Source organism: Melospiza melodia, chromosome 1 (assembly GCF_035770615.1).
Source record: "Melospiza melodia melodia isolate bMelMel2 chromosome 1, bMelMel2.pri, whole genome shotgun sequence".
NCBI lineage: Eukaryota > Metazoa > Chordata > Aves > Passeriformes > Passerellidae > Melospiza > Melospiza melodia.
The window spans coordinates 17,950,466-17,971,602 of record NC_086194.1 but is presented as its reverse complement, the minus strand read 5'-3'; the positions used below and the strand labels follow the sequence as shown (position 1 = coordinate 17,971,602).

Below are 21,137 nucleotides of genomic sequence, written 5' to 3'. Positions count from 1 at the left end.
AAAGAGTTGACAAGAAAAGAACCTCCCCAGAACTAAAAATGGAAATGAACCCTTTAGTACCAGACCCAATGAGAGTAACCATGATCAAACACAGCCCACAGATCTCAAGCGAGGTCCATAGTCTTGAGACAGGTTCAACAAAGTCAGCCTGTGAGTCAGGGTCTGGGCCAATGCTTGCAGGCATGTACAGGTTTGGCTGCAGCTGAGCTGAAGGTCGGTACCACAGAGCACAGATCAGTCATGGCCCAAGAGCCCAGTGCTGAGCTGGTGTTCCTGTGCCCACAGGTGTGAGTAAGGCCCCAAGGGACACAGGGCATGGCCATCAGCATCTATTTGTGCATCACTTAGTGCACTGTGACAGACTGAGAAAAGCAAAGTCCTGAGACATTTCATACACAGAAAAATAAGTTTCTTTGCTACCACAGTTGCTTCAGCTGTTTTGTCAAGATTAAGGGATTCTTTTGCTTGCTCACATGTGGAAATCACGAAGTTGGATAGAATGAGGGGACAGCAGCCTCCTTGGCCATGGAATGTGGGTTAACCAATAAGGAGTATGTCCTTACACAGTCCTTACTATTTAACTTGTGAGAAAAAAATAATCATAGACATAATAGAAAATGTCTGAAGAGACCATGAAAGATCATCTTCTGTTGGGCTACAGCAGAAATTTTAAACTATCCTTCACAGATATCTGATTTACCTCTTCTGGTAAACATGATGAGTACTTCAGAATCTCCCCAGGGAATATGTCTCAATACCTCATTATCTTAGAGCAAAAATATAATAAGAAAACTTCTGTTGATATTTGGCCCGAACTTATTTTGAACAGAACATGGAAAAAGCTTTTTTTCTTCTCTTTTCTATATTTGAAAGACATATTTCCTCTCTTCTTCAGATTAAACAGCCTCTATTTATTTAATGTTTTCTCACAAGTTATATTTCCTAGCTTTCTGATCACTCTTTTGTTCTCCTCTGGAATTGGTCCAGTTGGTCAGAATCCTTCTCCAGTTGTGGTGTTCCAAACCAGAGTCTTTTCCAGTGTCAAGAGGAATAAAAGAACCACTTTGTATGCTTTATCAATAATCCTCCTTTCTATGTATCCCAGTACAACACTTACATCCTTTATAAAAATATACTGGTGTCTCATGTGCAACTTGTGATCCATCTTTTGTCTCCAGGACTGCTGCTGAGTCAGTCCTCCCTCACTTGCATTTATGCAAAAGATTATTTCTGTATAAACACAGAAGTTGGTATTCATCTTTATTGTTGTTACATGTCATTCTTTGAACCAAATTCTTAAAATAATTTCTTAAGATCATTATATCTTGTAGTATTTTTCCAGGTAGTATGACTACCATTAAATGTTAATTTAATCTTTTCAATCATGAATTAAGTTTTGTATAGTCCCTGGAGAGCATGCTTTAATGCATCTCGTCTGACAGTGAAGCATAATTAACTGTTTCTGGAGAACAGCTTTCCAACCAGTCACACATCTAATAGAAATTCAATTTTGTCTATGTCTCCTTATCAGAAATGACTCATATAAAGGAAAGAGGATTAACGTGGATCCAGACATGCCTGAAAGGTTTGTTTGGCTGTAGGAGTGATAGTTACCTGCACATGACTTCAGCTGATGTGTAAGATCTCATATTTACTGACTAACTTCACAAGGAAGGATTTTGGTGGACTTTGTCTCTCATCCATAGAGTCAAGGAGTCTAACTGTTGCAAATCATATACACTGGGGAAGTTCCTATAAGATGTCTAGGCCATCTTATGGCCTAGAAAACACAGTTGCTGTTTTGTATTATGTCCATTCTCATTATTTCCAAAACACAGATGAGGATTTTCTGTACTACAGGGAAATCCTGTAGGTAAGGCCTTTGCAGCTACTATAAAATATTTAGATATGAAAACATTTTATAACTATAAGTAAGCAGGTATCCTAACTGTTCAGAGTGATACTTTAATCTCTGTTATCATTATGCAGGTTACTGTGCCTTAAGTCTCCCTACTTTTCAGTCATTAACTGCTGCTTAGGACCAAAGGCATTCAGAGTGGTTTGCCATCCTCTGGTACACAAACCCTCTCCTACAAAATGCTGTGCTGGGAAACTTGTGTCTCTGCCTGTCCCCTGCCTTTCTATTGTTGGAGCAGTCTACAGATGGACGATTTCAGAAAAGGGATGGAATAGCAGAGTAGAAGAGCAAACTGCCAGAAAATGTTTCGATATACAGTTTGCCAGACTAGATAGTGGTGATGCCCAGCTAAAACTGGTTGAAATAGATTAGTTTATCCTTGATCAGATGGATTGCAGAGGATGAAAGAAGAATGCAATGGATACAACAAATTAGTACATTGTCAGGGATGTCACCATCATCCTAAAGGCACAGCTGGCTGCTCCCAGCATCTCTTGTGAAAGGTCAGTTACATGGAAGACCTTATTCTGCTTCACTGGGAGTCCCTATGTGAGCTGGTGTGCAGGGACTGGTAAAACTCATCAGCTTGTGGTACTGCAGCAATCACTGATAGCTGGACAAACAGGATGCTAAAGAACACTGAAGAAAAGATCCTTCTCAAGTATGTGTGTTTGTAGCTCCCATACCACATGGATCAAGAATGTTTTGTCCTCTCAGATATATTTGAAGCAATTACAAAGAAAGAAACCACATGAAAAGAAAAGTAACCCAGCCTTCTGGATTCTGTCTACTTTTGAAACTCAGAAAACAGGTATAGGAATATTTACTGACATGTTGACTAGGCTAAAGATGGCTTAATTTCTGAGCAGAGCCATGTTCACCAATACAATCTCTGAAGTACATCCAGAAATCTAATAATGGTGCTAATATATCTTAGAGTGAGACAGAATACAGTCAGTTTTTTAAAATATGTTCTGGAAAGATTTCATACATAGTCCAAATAAAAAGGGATGCTGGCCTCAGAGAATGAAACACCTTCCTATTGAGTCATTGCAAAAGAATCAACATTGCAAAAGAATCAGCTGCCATTACTGATAGATCAGAGGGACGACTGCGAGCCCAGATTTGGATGTGATTCATTCTGTGTTTACACAGCTTTTTACCAGGTAGCTGCCAGAAGGTAGGCTGGTGTAACACAGAGTCAAAGAACACCTCAAGTTGGAAGGGAGTCATAAGGACCAGCAAGTCCAACTCCCTGCTCTTTGTAGGACTACCTACAACTAAACCATATGACATTGCCCAGGTGCTTCTTGTAACTCGGACAGGCTTCAGACCCCGACCACTTCCCTGGAGAGCCTGTTCCAGTGACTTGAACACAGTTTCAGTGAAGAACCTTTTCCAACAGTCCAATCTGAACTTCCCTTGATATGGCTTCATTCCATTTCCTCTGCTGTCGCTGATCCCTAGAGAGCTGTGTGCACTGCCCATCTTGTGGAAGCTGTAGGCTGTGATGGGGGCACACTTCAGCCTTTACTTTCCCAGGCTGGACAACACAAATGACCTCACCACTCCTCAGAAGTCTTGCCCTTGAGCCCTTGCACCAACCTGGTTGTCCTGGACACACTCTGATAGTCAGAAGTCCTTCCTGCATTGTGGCAGACCCCAGCACTCGAGGTGAGGCTGCCCCAGGGCAGAGCAGAGCAGGACAATTCCTCCCTTGCCCTGCTGGCCATGCTGTGCCTGATGCCCCCCAGGACAGGGTTGGCCCTCCTGGCCCCAGGGCACTGCTGGCTCAGGTTCAGCTTGCCATGGGCCAGGACCCCCAGGTCCCTTTAATGGTGCTCCTCTCATTCCCCAGTCTTTACATATAATAGGGATTAAGCCTGTCCCAGATGGAGAATCTTGTTAAATTTCATACAATTGGTGATTGCCCAGCTCTCCAGCCTATGCAGATTTCTCTGTAAGGCCCCTCTACCTCTGAGGGAGTTCACAGCCCATCCTGCTTTATCATCATTAGCAAATTTTCTAAATGTACATTCAGTTGATGAGTCCAGATTTTGTATAAAAACATTTAAGAGCAGTGGTCCTAAAATTGTCCTCTGTGGTTTTGAATGCAAAGGGGTGCTGTGAAGTTTAAAATTATCCAGTTTTGAGTGATCGGGGCACACACAACTTGAAACTCTGTACATGAACATTTAAACTGAGCAGAAATAATATTTGTAGTGTGAGCTGGATCCTCACAAAAATATAATTTGCATTTCCATATACATTTCTAGACAGTAGTAAAAATAGCCCATAGCAGCATGTCTTTGGTTATCTAGAAAAAGGAGGTTTTTGACAATACTAGTACTATGTAAAATAAGGAAGATAATTTCTAATTCCCAGGTAGCATGTGAATCTGTCTCTCATGCTAAAGAGAACTCTCTGTGAATGTTAATTTTTTAAAATAATGAACAGAAAACATGCAAAATTTGAAAATCTATTATTTCCTGCTTTTAAAAGCCACACACGTTTATACAGTGCAGGAAAGTATGTTGTTTTTACAGTACATTTAAAAAAAATTCTGATTTGCAGTAAGATGAAAACTACCCCAGCACTGAGTCAATACATTTCTATTGTTTACCTTCCCACAGGTCAGTAATAAATGGAACAATGTCAGCTAACAAGACCAAGCAGAGTAATGAGAGCATGTCTGTCTCCTGCCTGACAGTAGTAAGTGCTATGGAAATTATTTTTCATCTTCCTGGAACAGAATAACAATTTTTTTTCTAGACTTGGATTGTATGTTCCATTCAGAAGACTGTTTTCAAAGGAAAATTGCTATGAAATAGTAGTACTTTGAAGTTAGCACAGAGTAAGACTTTGAGAAAAACTGTCTTTGAATTAATACAAATTGTGACATTTTAACAAGGTAAAAATTCTAAGCTGCACATTTAGAAAGGGGGAGTATTTCCCTGAAAGCCTACTTTAATAATTAAATAAACAACTGCATTTAATGCAACACTACAGCTAAGAGGACAAACTCAGCCCTCACATATATAGCAAGAAAATCAGGTAGGCACATAAAGAAGGTATTTTCTCCTTAAATGTTTCAGCATAAAATCAGCAGAATAGCATACACACATTTTTTTTCTTTAGTAGAAAGAAAAGAACAGAAAGAACTTAAAACTGAGGAAACAAAAATTATTTGAGAACTGAAAAAAATACCTTAGAGTGAAGTAAGGTTTGTAGTAGGAAGTAATAGCTTTTATTTAATTAACAGCCCATTTCCCAGTGGGGGAACATTTTTCACAAAAGAACTTTGACCTTTCAGCCCACAGCCTGAGAGAGACCACAAAATACCTTCAACAGCTGAGCCTGGGAACAAAAATTCAGAACTGCTGTATGCACTCGAAATCATGGACTGAATAAAATAGTGCTTTACAGCACATTATAATCCTCCACTGCAGCTGCCCTTCAACTCATTTATCAATGTTCCACAGCTGATAATTTCCTCTCTTATTTTAGCTCAGAGGAATTCTTAACATTTTTATCTGCCCCTCTGGTCACAGGGCAGGTGATTATGTAGGGCAATCGCTTCTCTTATCCCAAATTGTCTGATTACCACATTAGGTTAAAATGAAGAGTTTCTCCCAATCTGTACTTAGCTTGACGTTTGCTGATTCTATTCAGACCAACAGAAGGATCTGCATGTTTGAAATTTCATTTCTTCCAACTATATCAGTTGCCTACTAATAATTTCATGTTGTTAATTCCACCTTCAAACCTTGTCTCATTTACATCCTACAGTATGCCAGTACTGTACAGCAGGCTTCCAATGGATTAGTTTATCTAAAAGAAGCTTAAGTAATGATTGTGTGATAGGCAAATATGCAACCATATGGCAATATAAATTTGACAATGGCAAACAGCTTAATCCAGTAGGCAAAGGTATTTAAAAAGGCCAGAGTAAAAGACAAAAAACAGCTCACATTCAGAAAAGAAAATTAGGTTCACCATTTTAGCAGTGATGACAGTTGACTGTTGGTATAACATGCCTGATATATGGAGGCTTCTCCATCAAGCCTCGAAATGAAAATTGTTGGTAGTTTACAAGATACACGGTAGGTACTGTAGTGAAGAAATTATCATTTGGGACCCTTCATTCTAATCACCCAGAAAGATGCTTTTGGACCTTAAGATAAAGGAATCTCTAAACAAAGCCCTGTTTGTGATCAGGCCAATTAACTGTCCTGGGAAGGAAAAAAACAAAGGGAAAAAAATGAACCTTAGTGTGGGAAGATTGGCATAATTTGGACTGATGGAAATACTTCTATCTTCAAATCCCCATTGATATCCTGAGTTCCTTCCTGTCTCTTTCTTGGATAGAACTATTCTTAAACTACTTGGGAGTATTTGTAACATGTTGTTAGTTATACCAGCTTGCAAAATATGCATGAATACACAGTGTCAAGAAAAGGTGAGTTCATTTATTTTTCCACTACTACAAGTGAAAGCATATTTATTTAAAAAAACAACCCAAAAGCCCTACCACCTTCCCCCCACAAAATCTCATTTTTATCAATCTCTACTTCTTTTTTTTTTTTTTGTTTTATGAGAGTAAGGGGATAAAAAGCAACAATATAGTGTATTTTGATTCCCTTTAGATAAATTTCCATTCAGTAGTCTGCATTTTCAGTTAGATTCTTTCTGAAGACACCTTTTCATGTGTACTCCATATCATCAGAATGACATAAATTGGTAATAGGACTCTTCAAACTGAATTTTTAATGGATTATCAGTTTACTCATCACACATGCAGTACTTGCTTTCTTAGCATTGTATTTATGGAACCTCAGGTACCAGTGGTTAAACAAGACGTTTTATGACAGTGCCACAGAGCTGAAGAATCACCATCAAATAAATATTAAAAAAAAATGCATAAAGTTTCAGTGAAGAGGTTCAAAGGTAGCTAAATGGACTCCTGTGAAAAGTGAAATAATTTTATGTTATGCACACAGGAATGAAATCCACAGATATTAACACTTCATCACAATGTCAGAAAATAATATGAAGGACTTCTGTACAATGAGACATCTAGCTAGGAACTTTCTACAGAGTTCTAGAAAAAGTCACATACGTCTGATTTTCATCTTTTCTGTTGGGTTCATCCACATCTTTCAGCATACTTGGAAGGACAGATATGACATCTCAAAAATGGGTTTTTTTCAGGTACTTGGTTTCATCAGTAGCAGCTGCTGATGGGAGCAAACTGGTTAATGTGTTAAGAGTCCATGTGTACAAACTCCAGCTATTTAAATTGTGTAAAACAAGTTCAGAATCTCTAAGAGTTAAAACAGAGTGGGGACATAATGGAGAACCTGATGCTTTTTTCTTAGAGAGCATTGTGTCAAATGCTGTGCACACTCATGTTCCACTTGCAGCCATCTTCACAGCATCCTTCTATTGTGCATAAAAATAGAACAAACCACCATAATTAATCTAAAGGTATTTCAGGAATGACTTATGTCTCCATTTTCTCACTTGCATGAAGAAGTACAGTCCTCTGGTCATCTGGAATTGGATGAGGATTTTCTGGACATAGGTGAGATAGGAATATGAACAGGTAAGATGTAGAAGCAAGCAGATAGTGGCTGAGTAGAGCCCATGTGAAAAATGGGATAGGAAGGCTGTAAAAGTTTTTTATTATTTCCTTTCTCCAAAATGACAACAACAAAAGAAAATAATGATGAACAGTAGAACAGATTATCTAAGAAAGAAGTGCAAAGAAAGGTGATTGACTTTGGAAAAGGAAAAGATAGTGTCTTTTGCTTCAGAAAAAACAGTTAAGGATGGCAACTGTCAGAAGAATAGACAGTATCAAATCTAATTAAGAAAAAAGGCAGAACAAGAGAAGTGACTAAACCTGGCAGTTAAGCAGAGGTACTGAAGATGTGCACTGCTTCAAGACACATAAAATCAACCTTTGAAAAGATGAAAAGGGCAAGGCTGCATGTCTGACAGGAATAAAGTAAGATGTTGAGGTGAGTGGGGGACATGACTATTGCCAAAGTGTATAGTGAATTTTGTATATCTTTATTGTCATATAAATTGTCTCTCATGTACATAGTGTTCTAAAGAGAATGCCATTATTGATTCTGCAAATTTATGGGCATTACTCTGGAAAGGAATGCATACAGGGGAAGAAATCACAACATTAGTCAACACAGTGAATACTAATGGAGAGAATAAGTATAGAACCAACAGAATTCTGAGAAACAAACTTGGAATGGTGAGAATAATATGTATATTAATCTAGAGAATAAAACATTGTGTTAGACAGCTGCCACATGCATGGTTTATTAAATACTGACATGCTAACATATTTAGGAGAATGACAAACAGCTCTCAGAACTCTTGCTGGAGCCTATGACATGCATAGAAAATGGCTCAATAAAATAGGAATGAAAAGAGAGGCATAAGAAAAGAAAGTGAGAATGCTTTATGTTCCTTAAACATCTTCCCAAATGACAAGCTGGGCAAGAAAATGCTAGACAGTGGATAAATTTATTTAGGCAAGAAATATAAAAGAAGTTTGGAGATTTTATAGCACAAATCCTGCCAGAGGGAATTGAGAAGAGCTGCATGGAGCATATTTTCTTCTGAGTGAAAGTTCTTTTTTGTATGAGCTGATCAGTCACTTTAGGAGACCATCAGAGTGAGGATGGAATTCTCAAACTAACACAACCAAGTGCAGGGAAAACACAAATACTAATTTTCCTTTTTTTCTTGATGGCTATTAATGACCTTCTACACTTCACTGAAAATGACAAAACCACTGGCTGTCAACAACATGTACTTATTATGAACAAGGGGAAATCATACAGAATATAAGAATTGACAGAATTTTTGAAATTCACTGGCTCCATAATTGTAGAGTACTAACTGTATAACTACTCTGTCTCAATTTGAAGTTCTTATTAACTTAAAAACTAATAATGATTATTTTGTTCACTTTCTATGCTATATAGAAATAGGGACAATGACAGTACATATGGATCTAAGTTTGACATCAAATATATTATACAACTGTAATAAGTATTTAATTGTAAAAATATATAAACTTTAAATTTATGTTTTTATCTAACTTGTCTCATTTGCAAGGAGACAAGTCAAAGTAGTATAGGAGCTTTTTGAAAGGTTACAGGACATGTTTTACATATGGAGTGATATACATAATTATTCCTGTCATTAGAGATTTTGGACTACAAACTAGATCCTAAGCTTCTCAGACAAAATATACATGCATACAATTATAAGAGATAAATGGCAGTGCTACTCACAACTCTGGTACAGCTGAACCTACTGAAGTTTCTAGATGCTTTAAAATTTACTTTGTTCAAATGTCACAAATGGTTGAAAATATGTCAGGAATTTTTACAGTATTATACAGTATGGTTACAGTATTGATACAAAGCAGGGTTATATTATTTGTTCTTTCACCTCATCTCCATACATTTTCATTGCCATCTTGTTGTGAAACAGATTTCTGAACAGTAATTTATTATATCCCATTTTCAAAATGTTTTCCCCTTTACAAATATTAATTATAAATTTTACCCAAGTGAGCACTTCAGCTTTAAAGTAACTTTGAAAACTAACTACTTTACTATGAAATCAGATACTGAGAAACTATGTTCACTACTTACATGATTAAAGGAGAGACTATTAATTTATATTTTTTTCTGGATAGAAATGCTTACAAAGCATTAGACTGTTAAGCTGTATCAGGCTTCATTATTCAAGTACCTTAATTAATGATGTGTGCCATGGAAAACTTTATTCTTGCCTCAGTGACTTGCTTTACAGAAGAAAAATTTCAAATGGGGGATGATTTTCTTCAGGTAACAATTTGGGCAGTTTGGGTCTGTATGCCAACTCTCATATTTCTCTTTTCCGTGGTTTGGGTCATTATACATTTTTGCCAGGCTTATTATAATTTCATAAACAATAGCATATTGTAGAGAAGGACAGAGGAGATATTATTCTGAAGAGCTATTAACAGAGCTAAGAACTATTCCTTAACAGCCTCTTTCTAATGAGCTTTTAAAGTTTTTTTGCTTTCTTCAGGCTTTCTCAGAAAAAAAAAAAAGCCCAATAGGCAGCAAACATGCCTTAGTTCTTCACTAAGATTATAGGCTAGCTGAGATTCCAGGTATTATTACTTAATGAAATGCAATTCAACATGACAATCTCAGAATCTTTTCTCTGTAAATTTCAAAATTGTTTACTTTTATTGATGCTTTTTAACTTTACAGAAACATAATGGAACTTATATTCCAAGCCCACAGCTGTGCTTTAGAAAACACCTTCCATGATGAGTAAGTTAATGAGATGTAACTCTTTATATTAATTTTTTAATATCATTACAATCTTTTCTTATCCAATACTCCAAGCAGGCAGAGGAAGAACACAGCTTGCTCGATAGCAAAGAAGTTGAATTCTCTGAGTAAGTCTTCAACTAATTCACTCAGTGACATTGGATGCCTACTGAACTGGCAGTTTTAAAAGGCAGCAGCTTTTAGAGGTACTAAAAACACTTCAAGGAGAAGATTTACATGGCCTGTAGGAGGCTCTGAATCAGCCCACAAATGGCTGATTAGTAAAATGTGCTGAATACTTGCTCTAACTGCTGAAGTCAACAACAGATGGAGGAGTTGGCATCTGTGGACATAAGGCCACTCCTTCACATATCCAACTTTAGACATGCAAGCATGAGCATTTGAGCCTAAGCTTTGCATTCCAGCTTTTCAAGCAGTAAAATAAGTCTCAAGGGAACCCTGTTCTCACGTGTTCTGGCAAAAATGCTATTTCCTTATTCCTACATCAGCTGTGTCAGACAGCCCCACATACAAACAAACACCAAACAGGCCCTTTGAGTGTCTGCTCCCCTGGCAGTCCCATCTCTCCCTTCCTGCCCCACTTCAGCCTCCACACTCAGCTTCCAGCTCTGGGCTCCCCTCCTGAGCAGCAATTTATTCCCAGAGCAGCTGCCTCACACCTACCCAAGATCCCAGCCTCCTTGCCCAGCTATCTTAAACTATGCTGCTGCTCAGTCTTCTCCCCAAGTATCTCTCAGCCTCCCAACAGCCAAATTTTGTGTCCCATTCCGTATCTGGCAACAGGAGAACCATGCCACTGAGAAAAAGATTACCAAGATTTTCATTGTAAGAAAAGAATTTACTTAATTTTTGATAAGAGCAGAACTTAATAGGGTGAAATCTTCCTTCTCTCTCATACACGTGGGACAGATAAATACATTAAAGTCTTGCAAAAAATAATGTTTTGCCCACTGAATTCAAGTGAAACTGGAAATATAATATCTGGAATTAATATTAATATCTGCAACCATTAATCAAGGAAATTTGGGATTGGAAGATGGGGAAGGAGAGCTGGGCCTGGAAGTTTAGAAAGTGTTTGAACTATGTTCAAAAAGAGAAATGTTAAGTAAGATGCACTGCCAGTTCTGCCTGTGAGGTAGAGAAACATATGCAAAATCATCACAGAAAAACAGGTAACTCCAGTGTTTGAATATTAGAAAGTAGCAAATTAATTAATATTTCCCCAGAATATCATTAACGCTTTAGTGGTAATTAGGAAACAACACCCAGCAGGAGTATTTAGAAGTGTAAATTGAGTACATACATATCACTAAAATATTCTGACTATAACAGCATTTTTTAAATTTCAGTTCTAGTTGCATCAAACCATATTTAATATTAATGAAATATTTAAAGTTGTTTTCCTCTTCTTTTTCTGTGTGCTATAGTACAACAAAACAAATGAGTTTGCTAGTGCTCCATTTGAGTGCTTTGAAGAAACTGATATTATCTAGAACCACCTAATAAGACAGTGACTGCACATACAGTACAAATAACAAGATAAGTATTATGTTGCCTTAATGCATAAGTAAAGAAACCATTTTTTGACCATTTGCCACACAGACCATTTGCCTAATGAAATCAGCCTTCCTTCCTCTTCAAAGTACTGCTTTGTATTACCATGGTTGGATGAAAATGGCCTTTTCACTGCCTCAAACCACTCTCTCCTTATCACAAGGCTCAGGCTTAGTGCAGATTCAGTCATATAGCCAGCCTGATGCTGAAATAAAAAATCCCATTTGATTCTCTGAGTGAAAGGCTCCACAACTGAATTTTGTGCAGTAGGCAAAATGGTATTAAACTCATATGCTGAATTCAACAGAGATATGCACTGTGCAGTTTGCTTGTACACACCCATTGAAGCTCCATGACATAAACAAGCTAAGGGGAAACATTACAGCACAAATTTTGCCCACAATCTCACTGCTGGTACATGTGTAACCATTGAGAAATCCTGCACAAGGATGGAGAAGCTACATTCTGACCTTTTTGGGCATCTGCAATCTGAAAACAGTGGCATCACAGCAATTTAACAACAGAAGAATTAATAACTTTGATTCCAGTATTAGTATCTGACAAAAATTATATAGCTCTTCTCAAGTATTTTTCGTGAATTTATTCTCTTTCTTAAATATAAAATGAACAAACCTTGCCAGTCAGCTTTGAAAGATCATCTCCTCCAATTATCTGCATATCTTGCATAGACTGATCATTCTAAAAGAAGAAATAAAAAATTTTGAAATTGGTTATAACTGTACAAAATAAAAATATAAATGTTACCTTTTTTCAAAAAAAAAAATCTTGATTACTAGTCTTAGTTATGAATATTTTCTAAAGCTTGTTAGCATTGGTGTACAAGAAAACCACACTCTCACTTCTTCCTGTGGCTTCCTGTGTCTCCTGCTTGTTTTTAAGCCAAAATCAAACTCTAGGGTTTGCTGGACTAGAAAAAGTTGCATCTTTCTTTTTAGAATAATGTTGCCTTGCTTGCTATTTCTTAGTATGACAAGGGTTGAGTAACATATTTATCCCTTTCAAAATGGGAGGACAGGAGCATCTCAACACTTGACCAAACACCTGTAAGCACATTCTTGGTTTGAAACAGTTTTTGGAAACACGGGCTAAATGTGCTTACATGTCAGCTCTTTTTGGAGGAATTCACTTCATTTTCTTCAGGGGAAAAAGGTTTCACAAAATTTATCACTTACTATCAAAAATATTTTCAGTGGGCCATACAGTTTCCAGAGCTTTGTTTATTCAACTGACTCAAAGATAAAATCCTTGAGGTCAATTACTTAAATATGGCCAATCAGGTGGAACTAAACGCAACAGAATAGTATGTTTTGATTTTCCTGTTAAAAAAGTTATTTTTTTAAAGAATTCTTTTTTTGCTGAATTTGTTTTACAGACGTTTCTAGTTGAAATTCCTTCTGATGGAAAATTCTAAACCAGCTCTAGCTTCAATTTATTATCAGCAGAACACAAAGTTAAGATCACAAAAATGAGACACATGGAAGCCCTGCTTTTAAGGCAAAAGAGGCCTTAAAGAAGGTGGCAAATTAAAAAATACACAGTCAAGGCCAGGCTATATGAACTTTTCAGAAAAATCAAGAGCAGAAATAAGTATAGTTAATGTGAGTTTTTTGCCAAACTGATGCATGTGCTAATCTAATCTTCCTACCCACAGGAAGATAGCATTAGTCCAATTTTAATAATAGCTCCAGTAGCACAACGTGACATTGTGGTTTACTGGCAACACCAGGAAGCTTCATCATTGCAAACTACTGACAAATATACAATACTTGGATTCTCTGCTTTTATTTCCTAAATCCAGCACTCTGAAGCCAAATGTTTTTCCACAGGTTAATAGTGGCACATCAGGACTTAAATGTGGGTGAAGATCTACTGGACTAAAGGATTTAGAGCTGTTCTTCTTCCCCTCCCAAATCAGGACAAGGAGAAGCAGCACTCAGAGGGTCAGAGCTGCCCCCTGTGCAGATGGAACCACATTGTCCATGCTCACAGCCCAGGGGCACAAGTTTGGGGACTTCCAAGTACCTTTGCAGATACCTGACCACAAAAAATCTGGCAACCTCAGGAACTATTTGTGGTCCTCATGGGAATGGATTGTCTAAGTTAAATCAGCCTTCCTGAGTAACTGCAAGCAAAGGTTGTCAAATTGCCCAGATGAGAATTTCTCCAAGTTTGCATTCTGCAGACCCACCAAAAGGCTCCCTGGCTTTCACTCAGACTCTGCTCTCCACAAAACTCTCACACCACAGCTTTGTAAGAGGTCCTTAGCAGTCATTGCTTTAAAAGACAGTTTTTAGACCTGCCTTCACTTTTCCTGCACCGGATCTGGGAGCTTTAGATAAATTTCATGCTGCTCTGATCCGTTTCCTGGGAAACAGAGCTAGAGCAGCAATGAAGGTTACATCCCATACATTTTCTAATATAAGTTTCAATATTTCTTTTATTTTCATAAAGAAAAACAGAAAAAGACATCCAAACAACAACAAAGCAAGTAACTGACTTCCTCAGAAGACTATTTTAAAAGTAAGTAAAAACTGGAGATTGAGAAGATTTTAAGTTCAGGCTTAAAAGCATAAGTCTTTTGTTGTAAAGCAAGACAGGTCACTCTTCAAAAGTCAGGCATGTATTCAAGTCAAGACTATTATAAGACTATAAAAAGCAGATTGTTTCTAATATCTACCACAGCTTGTGTAACCAAGGCACTGACAAAATATTTTTTCATTTCCAAATGAGAAAGTGTAGAATTTCATTAGCAACCAGCACACAAGAATTACTGAAGAGGCAGCTTGCCCTTAAGCTGCTAGTAGAGAAAGAGAAAAAAAGATAACAGTGAGGTGCAATGATTAATGAATTTATTTATTTTTCACAAAAAACCCCCAAACCCTCTCTTTCTACAGTATTCACAGCAGCACTGTTTCCTTTGCATTTGGTATTTCTGGCTTCAGCTGAAAGGAAGATGCTGAAATAGCATCTTCATTGCTGGCAAGCAGCTAAGCAAACACAAAAGCCATTGAGAGCAGGGGGATCACAGCATCCCGTCAGGCTCTGCATTCACACTTCGGCTGCTGGGACACAACTGCACACATTTATGAAAACCCTGGGGTTCTACTGGAGAATGAGAGCTGGCAAAGGACAAGGCTGGGTATTCATGGTCCCTAAAACCAATCATTTTCTATATGGTTTTTCTATATGCAGCTCAGAACCCTCCAGCCAAGGTATTTTCAAAAAAATTAAAGAAATTTCTTGCATCACACTGGATAGCAATTCTCTTGCTAAAAAAATAAATTCAGATAATTGATTTTAATGCCATTTATAACTATCTACATTTATCACTTAACTCATGTTGTAAAATACATACCTGCCAAACAGCAAGGCTCAATACCATGGTGTGACATTACCCTGATCATAATGCTCACATAGATAATTTGCACACTATGGCTGCCATGGGAACCTCTCCGTGCATTTTTTTTTCTGAGTTCTCAGTTTATAATCTCAAAATAACACTGCACTAAATGTTAAATACAAGGTACAACAAATGTCAGGAAAGAAAAAAATCTGTTTCATTCAGTACCAATTAATGTCAATTCAGAACTGTTTGTTTAATTTTCATGGTCTCAAGTAATTCAGAGCTTCTTTCTTCCTTTGTGAGTTGTTCCAACTGATATAATTGAGTCTCTGAGATTTCTTATAAATGTAGAAATATGAATTGAAGCGTCATTTTCTGTCACCCAAAGTTCCTCAATACTTTTTTTCTAATATCCCTAAACCCTATCAACCCATTTTTTAAAAATATTTGACATTAAATATATTGGCTTGGATAGAGACAGCTCTAAATCATACCATATTTTGGTTAATGTAGCACAAAATTTATTGCAGCTGTTTCTGACAAGACGTGATGCATTGTGTCACATCCCCACACCTCATCCCAAGCTATATTTCTATTTTTTTTCGGTGTTTAATAAATTTGCATTTTCCAGAATAAATCTCAGTTTCTTTGGTTTTAATTACTGGGTTATGGTTTTTCACTTGTTCATCTTTGTTTTATAATTTTAGTTAATTCTAGGAATACTTGATTAATTAAAGCAAGAATGTTATTTCCACCACCATTTTTCATGGCACACTTGATAAAACTTCAGCTTTCTATGTAGATTGGAAGTATACATATTTAAATTCCATCTATACTAAGTCATGTGTTTTGAACTGGGTGGGGCACAGAATTATTACATCTCTTTTACATCTCTTGAGATCAACACTTGGACATAGTTCAAGTTACAAGTGAAATGAGTTGGGTGGTCTCAGGAAAATTCATTATAAACAGCATTGCTCATCTGAAAATTGCACCAAACTGTGAACATCTGTTACTCTTCTGAAGAAAAAGAATCTGGAATACATTAATACTGGGCTCAGTGAAACAAAGATTCTTTAATCATGGCAAAAAAAGCAGCTTTAACAAAACAGTTTAAATGCATAACTAAATTATTAAATACGTACACAAGGTCATTATCACACATCCAATTACTACAGTCTGCAGAGTTCATATAGAATTTAATTTAAAATGTGGTTACCTTTTTCTCCCAAAATTTATCAGGGAAACTCAAAACAAAGAATGTGACCATCAGGCCTGTTCCATGTTGGTCTTGTCCCCTTGGGTGATAAACCAGATCCTCCAGCCTGGGAATTCCCATTAGGACAGGTCTCTTTCACTTCACACCATCATTCCACCTCCTACAACTCAGTCTTCCAGGAAGGTTTTGACCAAAAAGAAGTCAATGACAGACCACTCAGTTGTCCCTTGGATCCTAGTATGTAACTAAATTGCTTTGCAACCTGCCTCCTGAGAAATATGAATAAATTGGTGGAGACAGTATGTCAGTATGGCATTTACAGGATCTGTTAACCTATTCTGGCTAATAGGTAAAGTCAAACTGATATTTAAAGTATGGCTATGAAATATCCTCAGTGAATCAGCAGAAGTTGAGTGGTGGTATATAAAATGCTGTACTTAGAAACAACATCCACTTGAATCAATACAATTTTGGGTTTCTTCTCTCAAGAACAACAGCTAAGAACAAAAGACCTCAAGGGTGTAGAAAATGAGCTGTCAGTTTTCATGGCAGGCAGCTAGAGGGACTATCCAGGCTTAAGCAGGAACAACTAGTTCAGAGGGCACCTAGTGAGTACTGTTAATCTGGAGACTTGTACAAATGAGTGGGAATGATGTGAATCACTTCCCAGTAAAGACTGGAAAGTTTGCCTTCCTTTGCCCAGAACCAAATGTATACCAAAGGCAACCTTTGGGGTACACCCACATTCAAAACAGTCAAGTGCCAGGTCGCTGATATATTTTTAAGAGGTACCTTGAATACCTTGCAAACAATCCAACAATGCTGAGCCAAGTGGGAATGGAATGCAGTAAACTGGCACACGCCCACTGGCAGAACAGCCCCTTTCTGCCAGAATGTACAGGTACGTGTGCACTGAAGCAGTGACAGCTTGGAGCAGCTCTGAGAGCTTTAAAGCTGCTTTCCTGAGCTGACCACACCACTGACTGTGCTGCACTGAGCCTGGCCTTATTGCCATTGCCAGGATAACACATGATAGCAAATTTTGAACTGCTGGATGTACATCTAGCAGAGTTCTAGTTACCACAGTGTAAGACATATTTCACTTCTGTAGGGGTAGATCTACAATGTAACTCATGTAAAGATTTACTTTTTTTAAAATTCTATGTCTTCCTTGTTGATATTCCTTAACTAAAAAGCTCTACCACTCAGTTTTGGAACTGCTTCAAACTCAAGCTAGTCTATCCAGTTCCAGGGAAGGCCAGAGTTTTGCAATGAGGAAGTTGGCTTTGGACAGAGAAAGACAAACAATGAACTTACTGACAGCAAGGTATTCCTTATCAGCTGACCTGTGGCAACACCTGGGTATATTTCTTTCCTACTGTAAAAGCAAGGCAGGTCATTCAGCTTAAACAACACTCTGGGAAACAGTAAATTATTAAACTTCATAAATGGAATTGCTGGTAATCATCTGTTCAGACACTCAGCAATTTTTTGTGTACCAGGGCTCCTGCATGCCTTCTCTGAACTTAATCCAAGGAAGGTAAGCTATCTTAAAAAAGGGCCAAACTGTCATAAATCAAAGCAGAACTCAGACCAGTTAACTTGGCTAGTAAGGATTATAGACAATAAATTATTTCACTTTTTAATTTCTGATTTAGCTATTAAATTTTCTATACTTGCTTAGCATTGGTAAAATGGGTTCTTTTGTTTATGAATGAGGCAGTAAGATGTCAACACCACATATCACCATATGGCAGAAACAGCACCCAAACACTTAAAAAGTTCAGCAAGAACTGAAATCAAGAACATACTATAACAAAAGTTTTGACTCGTATGCATATCAGAAACACAATAAATCCTCAAAACTCAGGTTAGTTTTCACATACTATAATCTGAGATTTCCTTGTACTCTTGCTTATTTTTATTCTCTAAGATAATATTTAAAACATAGAAATAAAATCTATGTATGCTGTAGGATGAGAAAAGGTATTAACAATTTCACAGGGCTCTTCAGTCATGCAAGGTAAAATTCTGATCCCATAATTTTTCTCCAGAGATGGGAAGCAAATAAATTTTAAAACTTACAGGTAAAAGAATAATTTAAGGAAGCATACCCTCCAGAACTGCCCTAGTCCTACACAGGTACTCCTTTTGGGCTGCCAGGAGGCATTGCTAAGGGTGTGTGTACTTTTTGTGGTAATGATGTAATACCAGCCCACACTCTGGGAATAGCAGACTTGGGATGCTTTCCCTCCTCAGCTCCATAAGTCAAAGAGTGTAAGGAAAATTCTTCTCCTGCTATAGTAATGCAAAAGTCATTGAGGTCATCAATCATGCTATGGCCAGCTATACTGGACTTGGGTAGGAAATGTCCATTTGGATTCAAGTCCACAATAACTGGAGTATCTATCTTTTGCCCAGTTATTATATAGCATTAAATGCATGAACATTACAGCAGTGGAACTAGAAGTCATGTTTCCCAGCCTCAACAGAGGATCTTAGCATGCCAGCTCAGACACTACAAGACCCACATGTATGATCTTACCCCATTTTTTAAACTGTGTTGTGAATTAATGATCAAAAGTAAATAAACATTGTGAAAAAAACATACAGTGAGTTTGTAGCTCTGTAAATACCCTGTCCACATGGGGATTCTGCAAGCACAAGAGAAAACAGCTTTCTCTAGAATAACCAGAAAGTGCTAACCTTCTGACCCAGACTATCATTAGTTCCTAGAATCTGGTGATAAAACAGAGATAAAAGAAGAATCTTACACTTTGTCAAATAGCCACAGGCTGAGAAAACAGATAAATAGGTGTAAGCAAATTCACAAAAGATGAGTCTGATAAAAACCTCAAATGCTTAGTCCCTTCCAGCAATCTGGAGTTTAGTTTATCATTGATTCTCACAAATGAGTAGCATTCTTTTCCATACTACTGTGTTTAGTCCCTTGGCTAATGACAACTTGAAAACTTTTGACAGCACGCATATTCTTTGTGAATTTTCTTGCAGTTGTTTTATAGTACCCCATCTTTATTTAAATATTTTAATTTCCATCTATCAAATGAGGAGGGAAAAGAATGTTGTATCTGTCACACAGATCAGCACTGCAATAACAGAGGAGTTCCTGTTATTGCCATATTCCTTCAGAATAACCCTTTTGGTCTATGTCTCACAGACCCACTGGGGTGTGACACTGCACAAACAATACACACGTTGTGATCTGTTTTAAGAAACAGCATTTAAGATGCCAGTAAAAGGGAGTCATCAAATTCCTTGAGAAAAATTAGAACCCTCTTGCTTCTTTTAATTAATTTTGCCCCATTTCATAATTTAATATGAAAAACTCCCATATTAAATGGTACTGCTAGCATCCAAGTAATGTGATATTTTTCCAATGCATAAACATGTCACAGTCCTTTCAAACTCATCAGATCTTATTTTACAACAGGATTAGTGACCATTAAGTTCTGGACCTATCTTACATGTAAAATCCATGAAGCAGGATGACATATAATATTGCTGCAAATGCCAGAACTTAGTATGGCTTGGTATATTTTTGGCAGAATATGAAACAAGACATTTTACTAAACTAAACTTCAATATTTTAGGCTTTATAAGAAACCACTGCTTTACAACAAATACTGTATCCAGGGGAATCTAATTATTTGAAAATATGAACTGTTGGATGCTTCTAATAAAATCCCTTGATGCTTTGAATCTATTCTAGAAGTGGCCAGTTTCAAAAACATCTACAGTCTTAAATGGTAAGATTTCAGGAACCTGGATTGCTTAAAATTACCAAAGATTTAAGCTCACAAAAAACCCCACTCATATAAAAATAACTTAAGAAAAAGGAACTTCAGACCTTAAACTCCATTTATACATAGCTGTACCCTATGCACTATACTATAATCCAAGACATAGATTTCAAAATAGAAGACGTTTTTCAAAAGAAAACATTACAGCTTGTAAGAAAAACATGACCCTTGGGGACACAAATTTCTCAAAAAACATTAGAAAATACCTCTATGAAGTTTATATTGATCTGAAATCCAAAAGAACGTAGTACCAACCCATGATAGAGGAAAGTGGTTTTTTTTTTTTTTTAATTTTAAACAAGAATTCCATAGCTAAAAATCACATATCAGTATAAAGGAAGGTAATACCTAAGCTGGAAATGATAGATAAAAATGAAAAGTATCTTAAAAAGCATGTAGTTACTTGCTTTAATATGCTCCATAAATGCTTTAAAACAATACTTTGATACTTCTGGAAAGTTGTAGGACAGCTCAGAATCACTCTGCCTTCACTGCCACATCTGCTCTAGTTCTGTCCCCATGGCAATCAGGCCACTTCCTACTCAGTTCTCCCTTGGCTGAGTTGTTTGGCTCCCCCAAATCTTTCATATGTGAGTCACCGACACACTTACTCATACTTTAAAAAAATCACTAAGATTTCAGATGGTGCTAACATATTCAAGGGATGTGTAGGTGTGTTATCTGATGCATAGAGTTACAAAGATCATCCTCTATAAGTAAGTTTTACATTAGAGATAAACTGGATAAACTGACTCTATGATAGACTTATGTCCTTCCCTGAACTATACCCACAAATTAACACCTACTTACATTAGAAGCAGCATCTCAAGCCCCTAAGCACAAAATAAAACTGTATGTTTTATTTTAAATAAAACACTTT

The 21,137-nt window shown here is 37.1% G+C and overlaps 1 protein-coding gene across 2 annotated transcripts in view; it reads right to left on the bottom strand.

Annotated features, from left to right (window-relative positions):
• Positions 1-21,137, bottom strand: part of PRTFDC1 (phosphoribosyl transferase domain containing 1) — a 42,777-nt gene that overhangs the window by 7,903 nt on the left and 13,737 nt on the right. For both annotated transcript variants that reach the window (XM_063149794.1, XM_063149787.1), the window contains exon 4: positions 12,487-12,552. In XM_063149794.1, the coding sequence (XP_063005864.1) occupies positions 12,487-12,552 (66 nt within the window). The remainder of the gene's footprint in view (positions 1-12,486; positions 12,553-21,137) is intronic.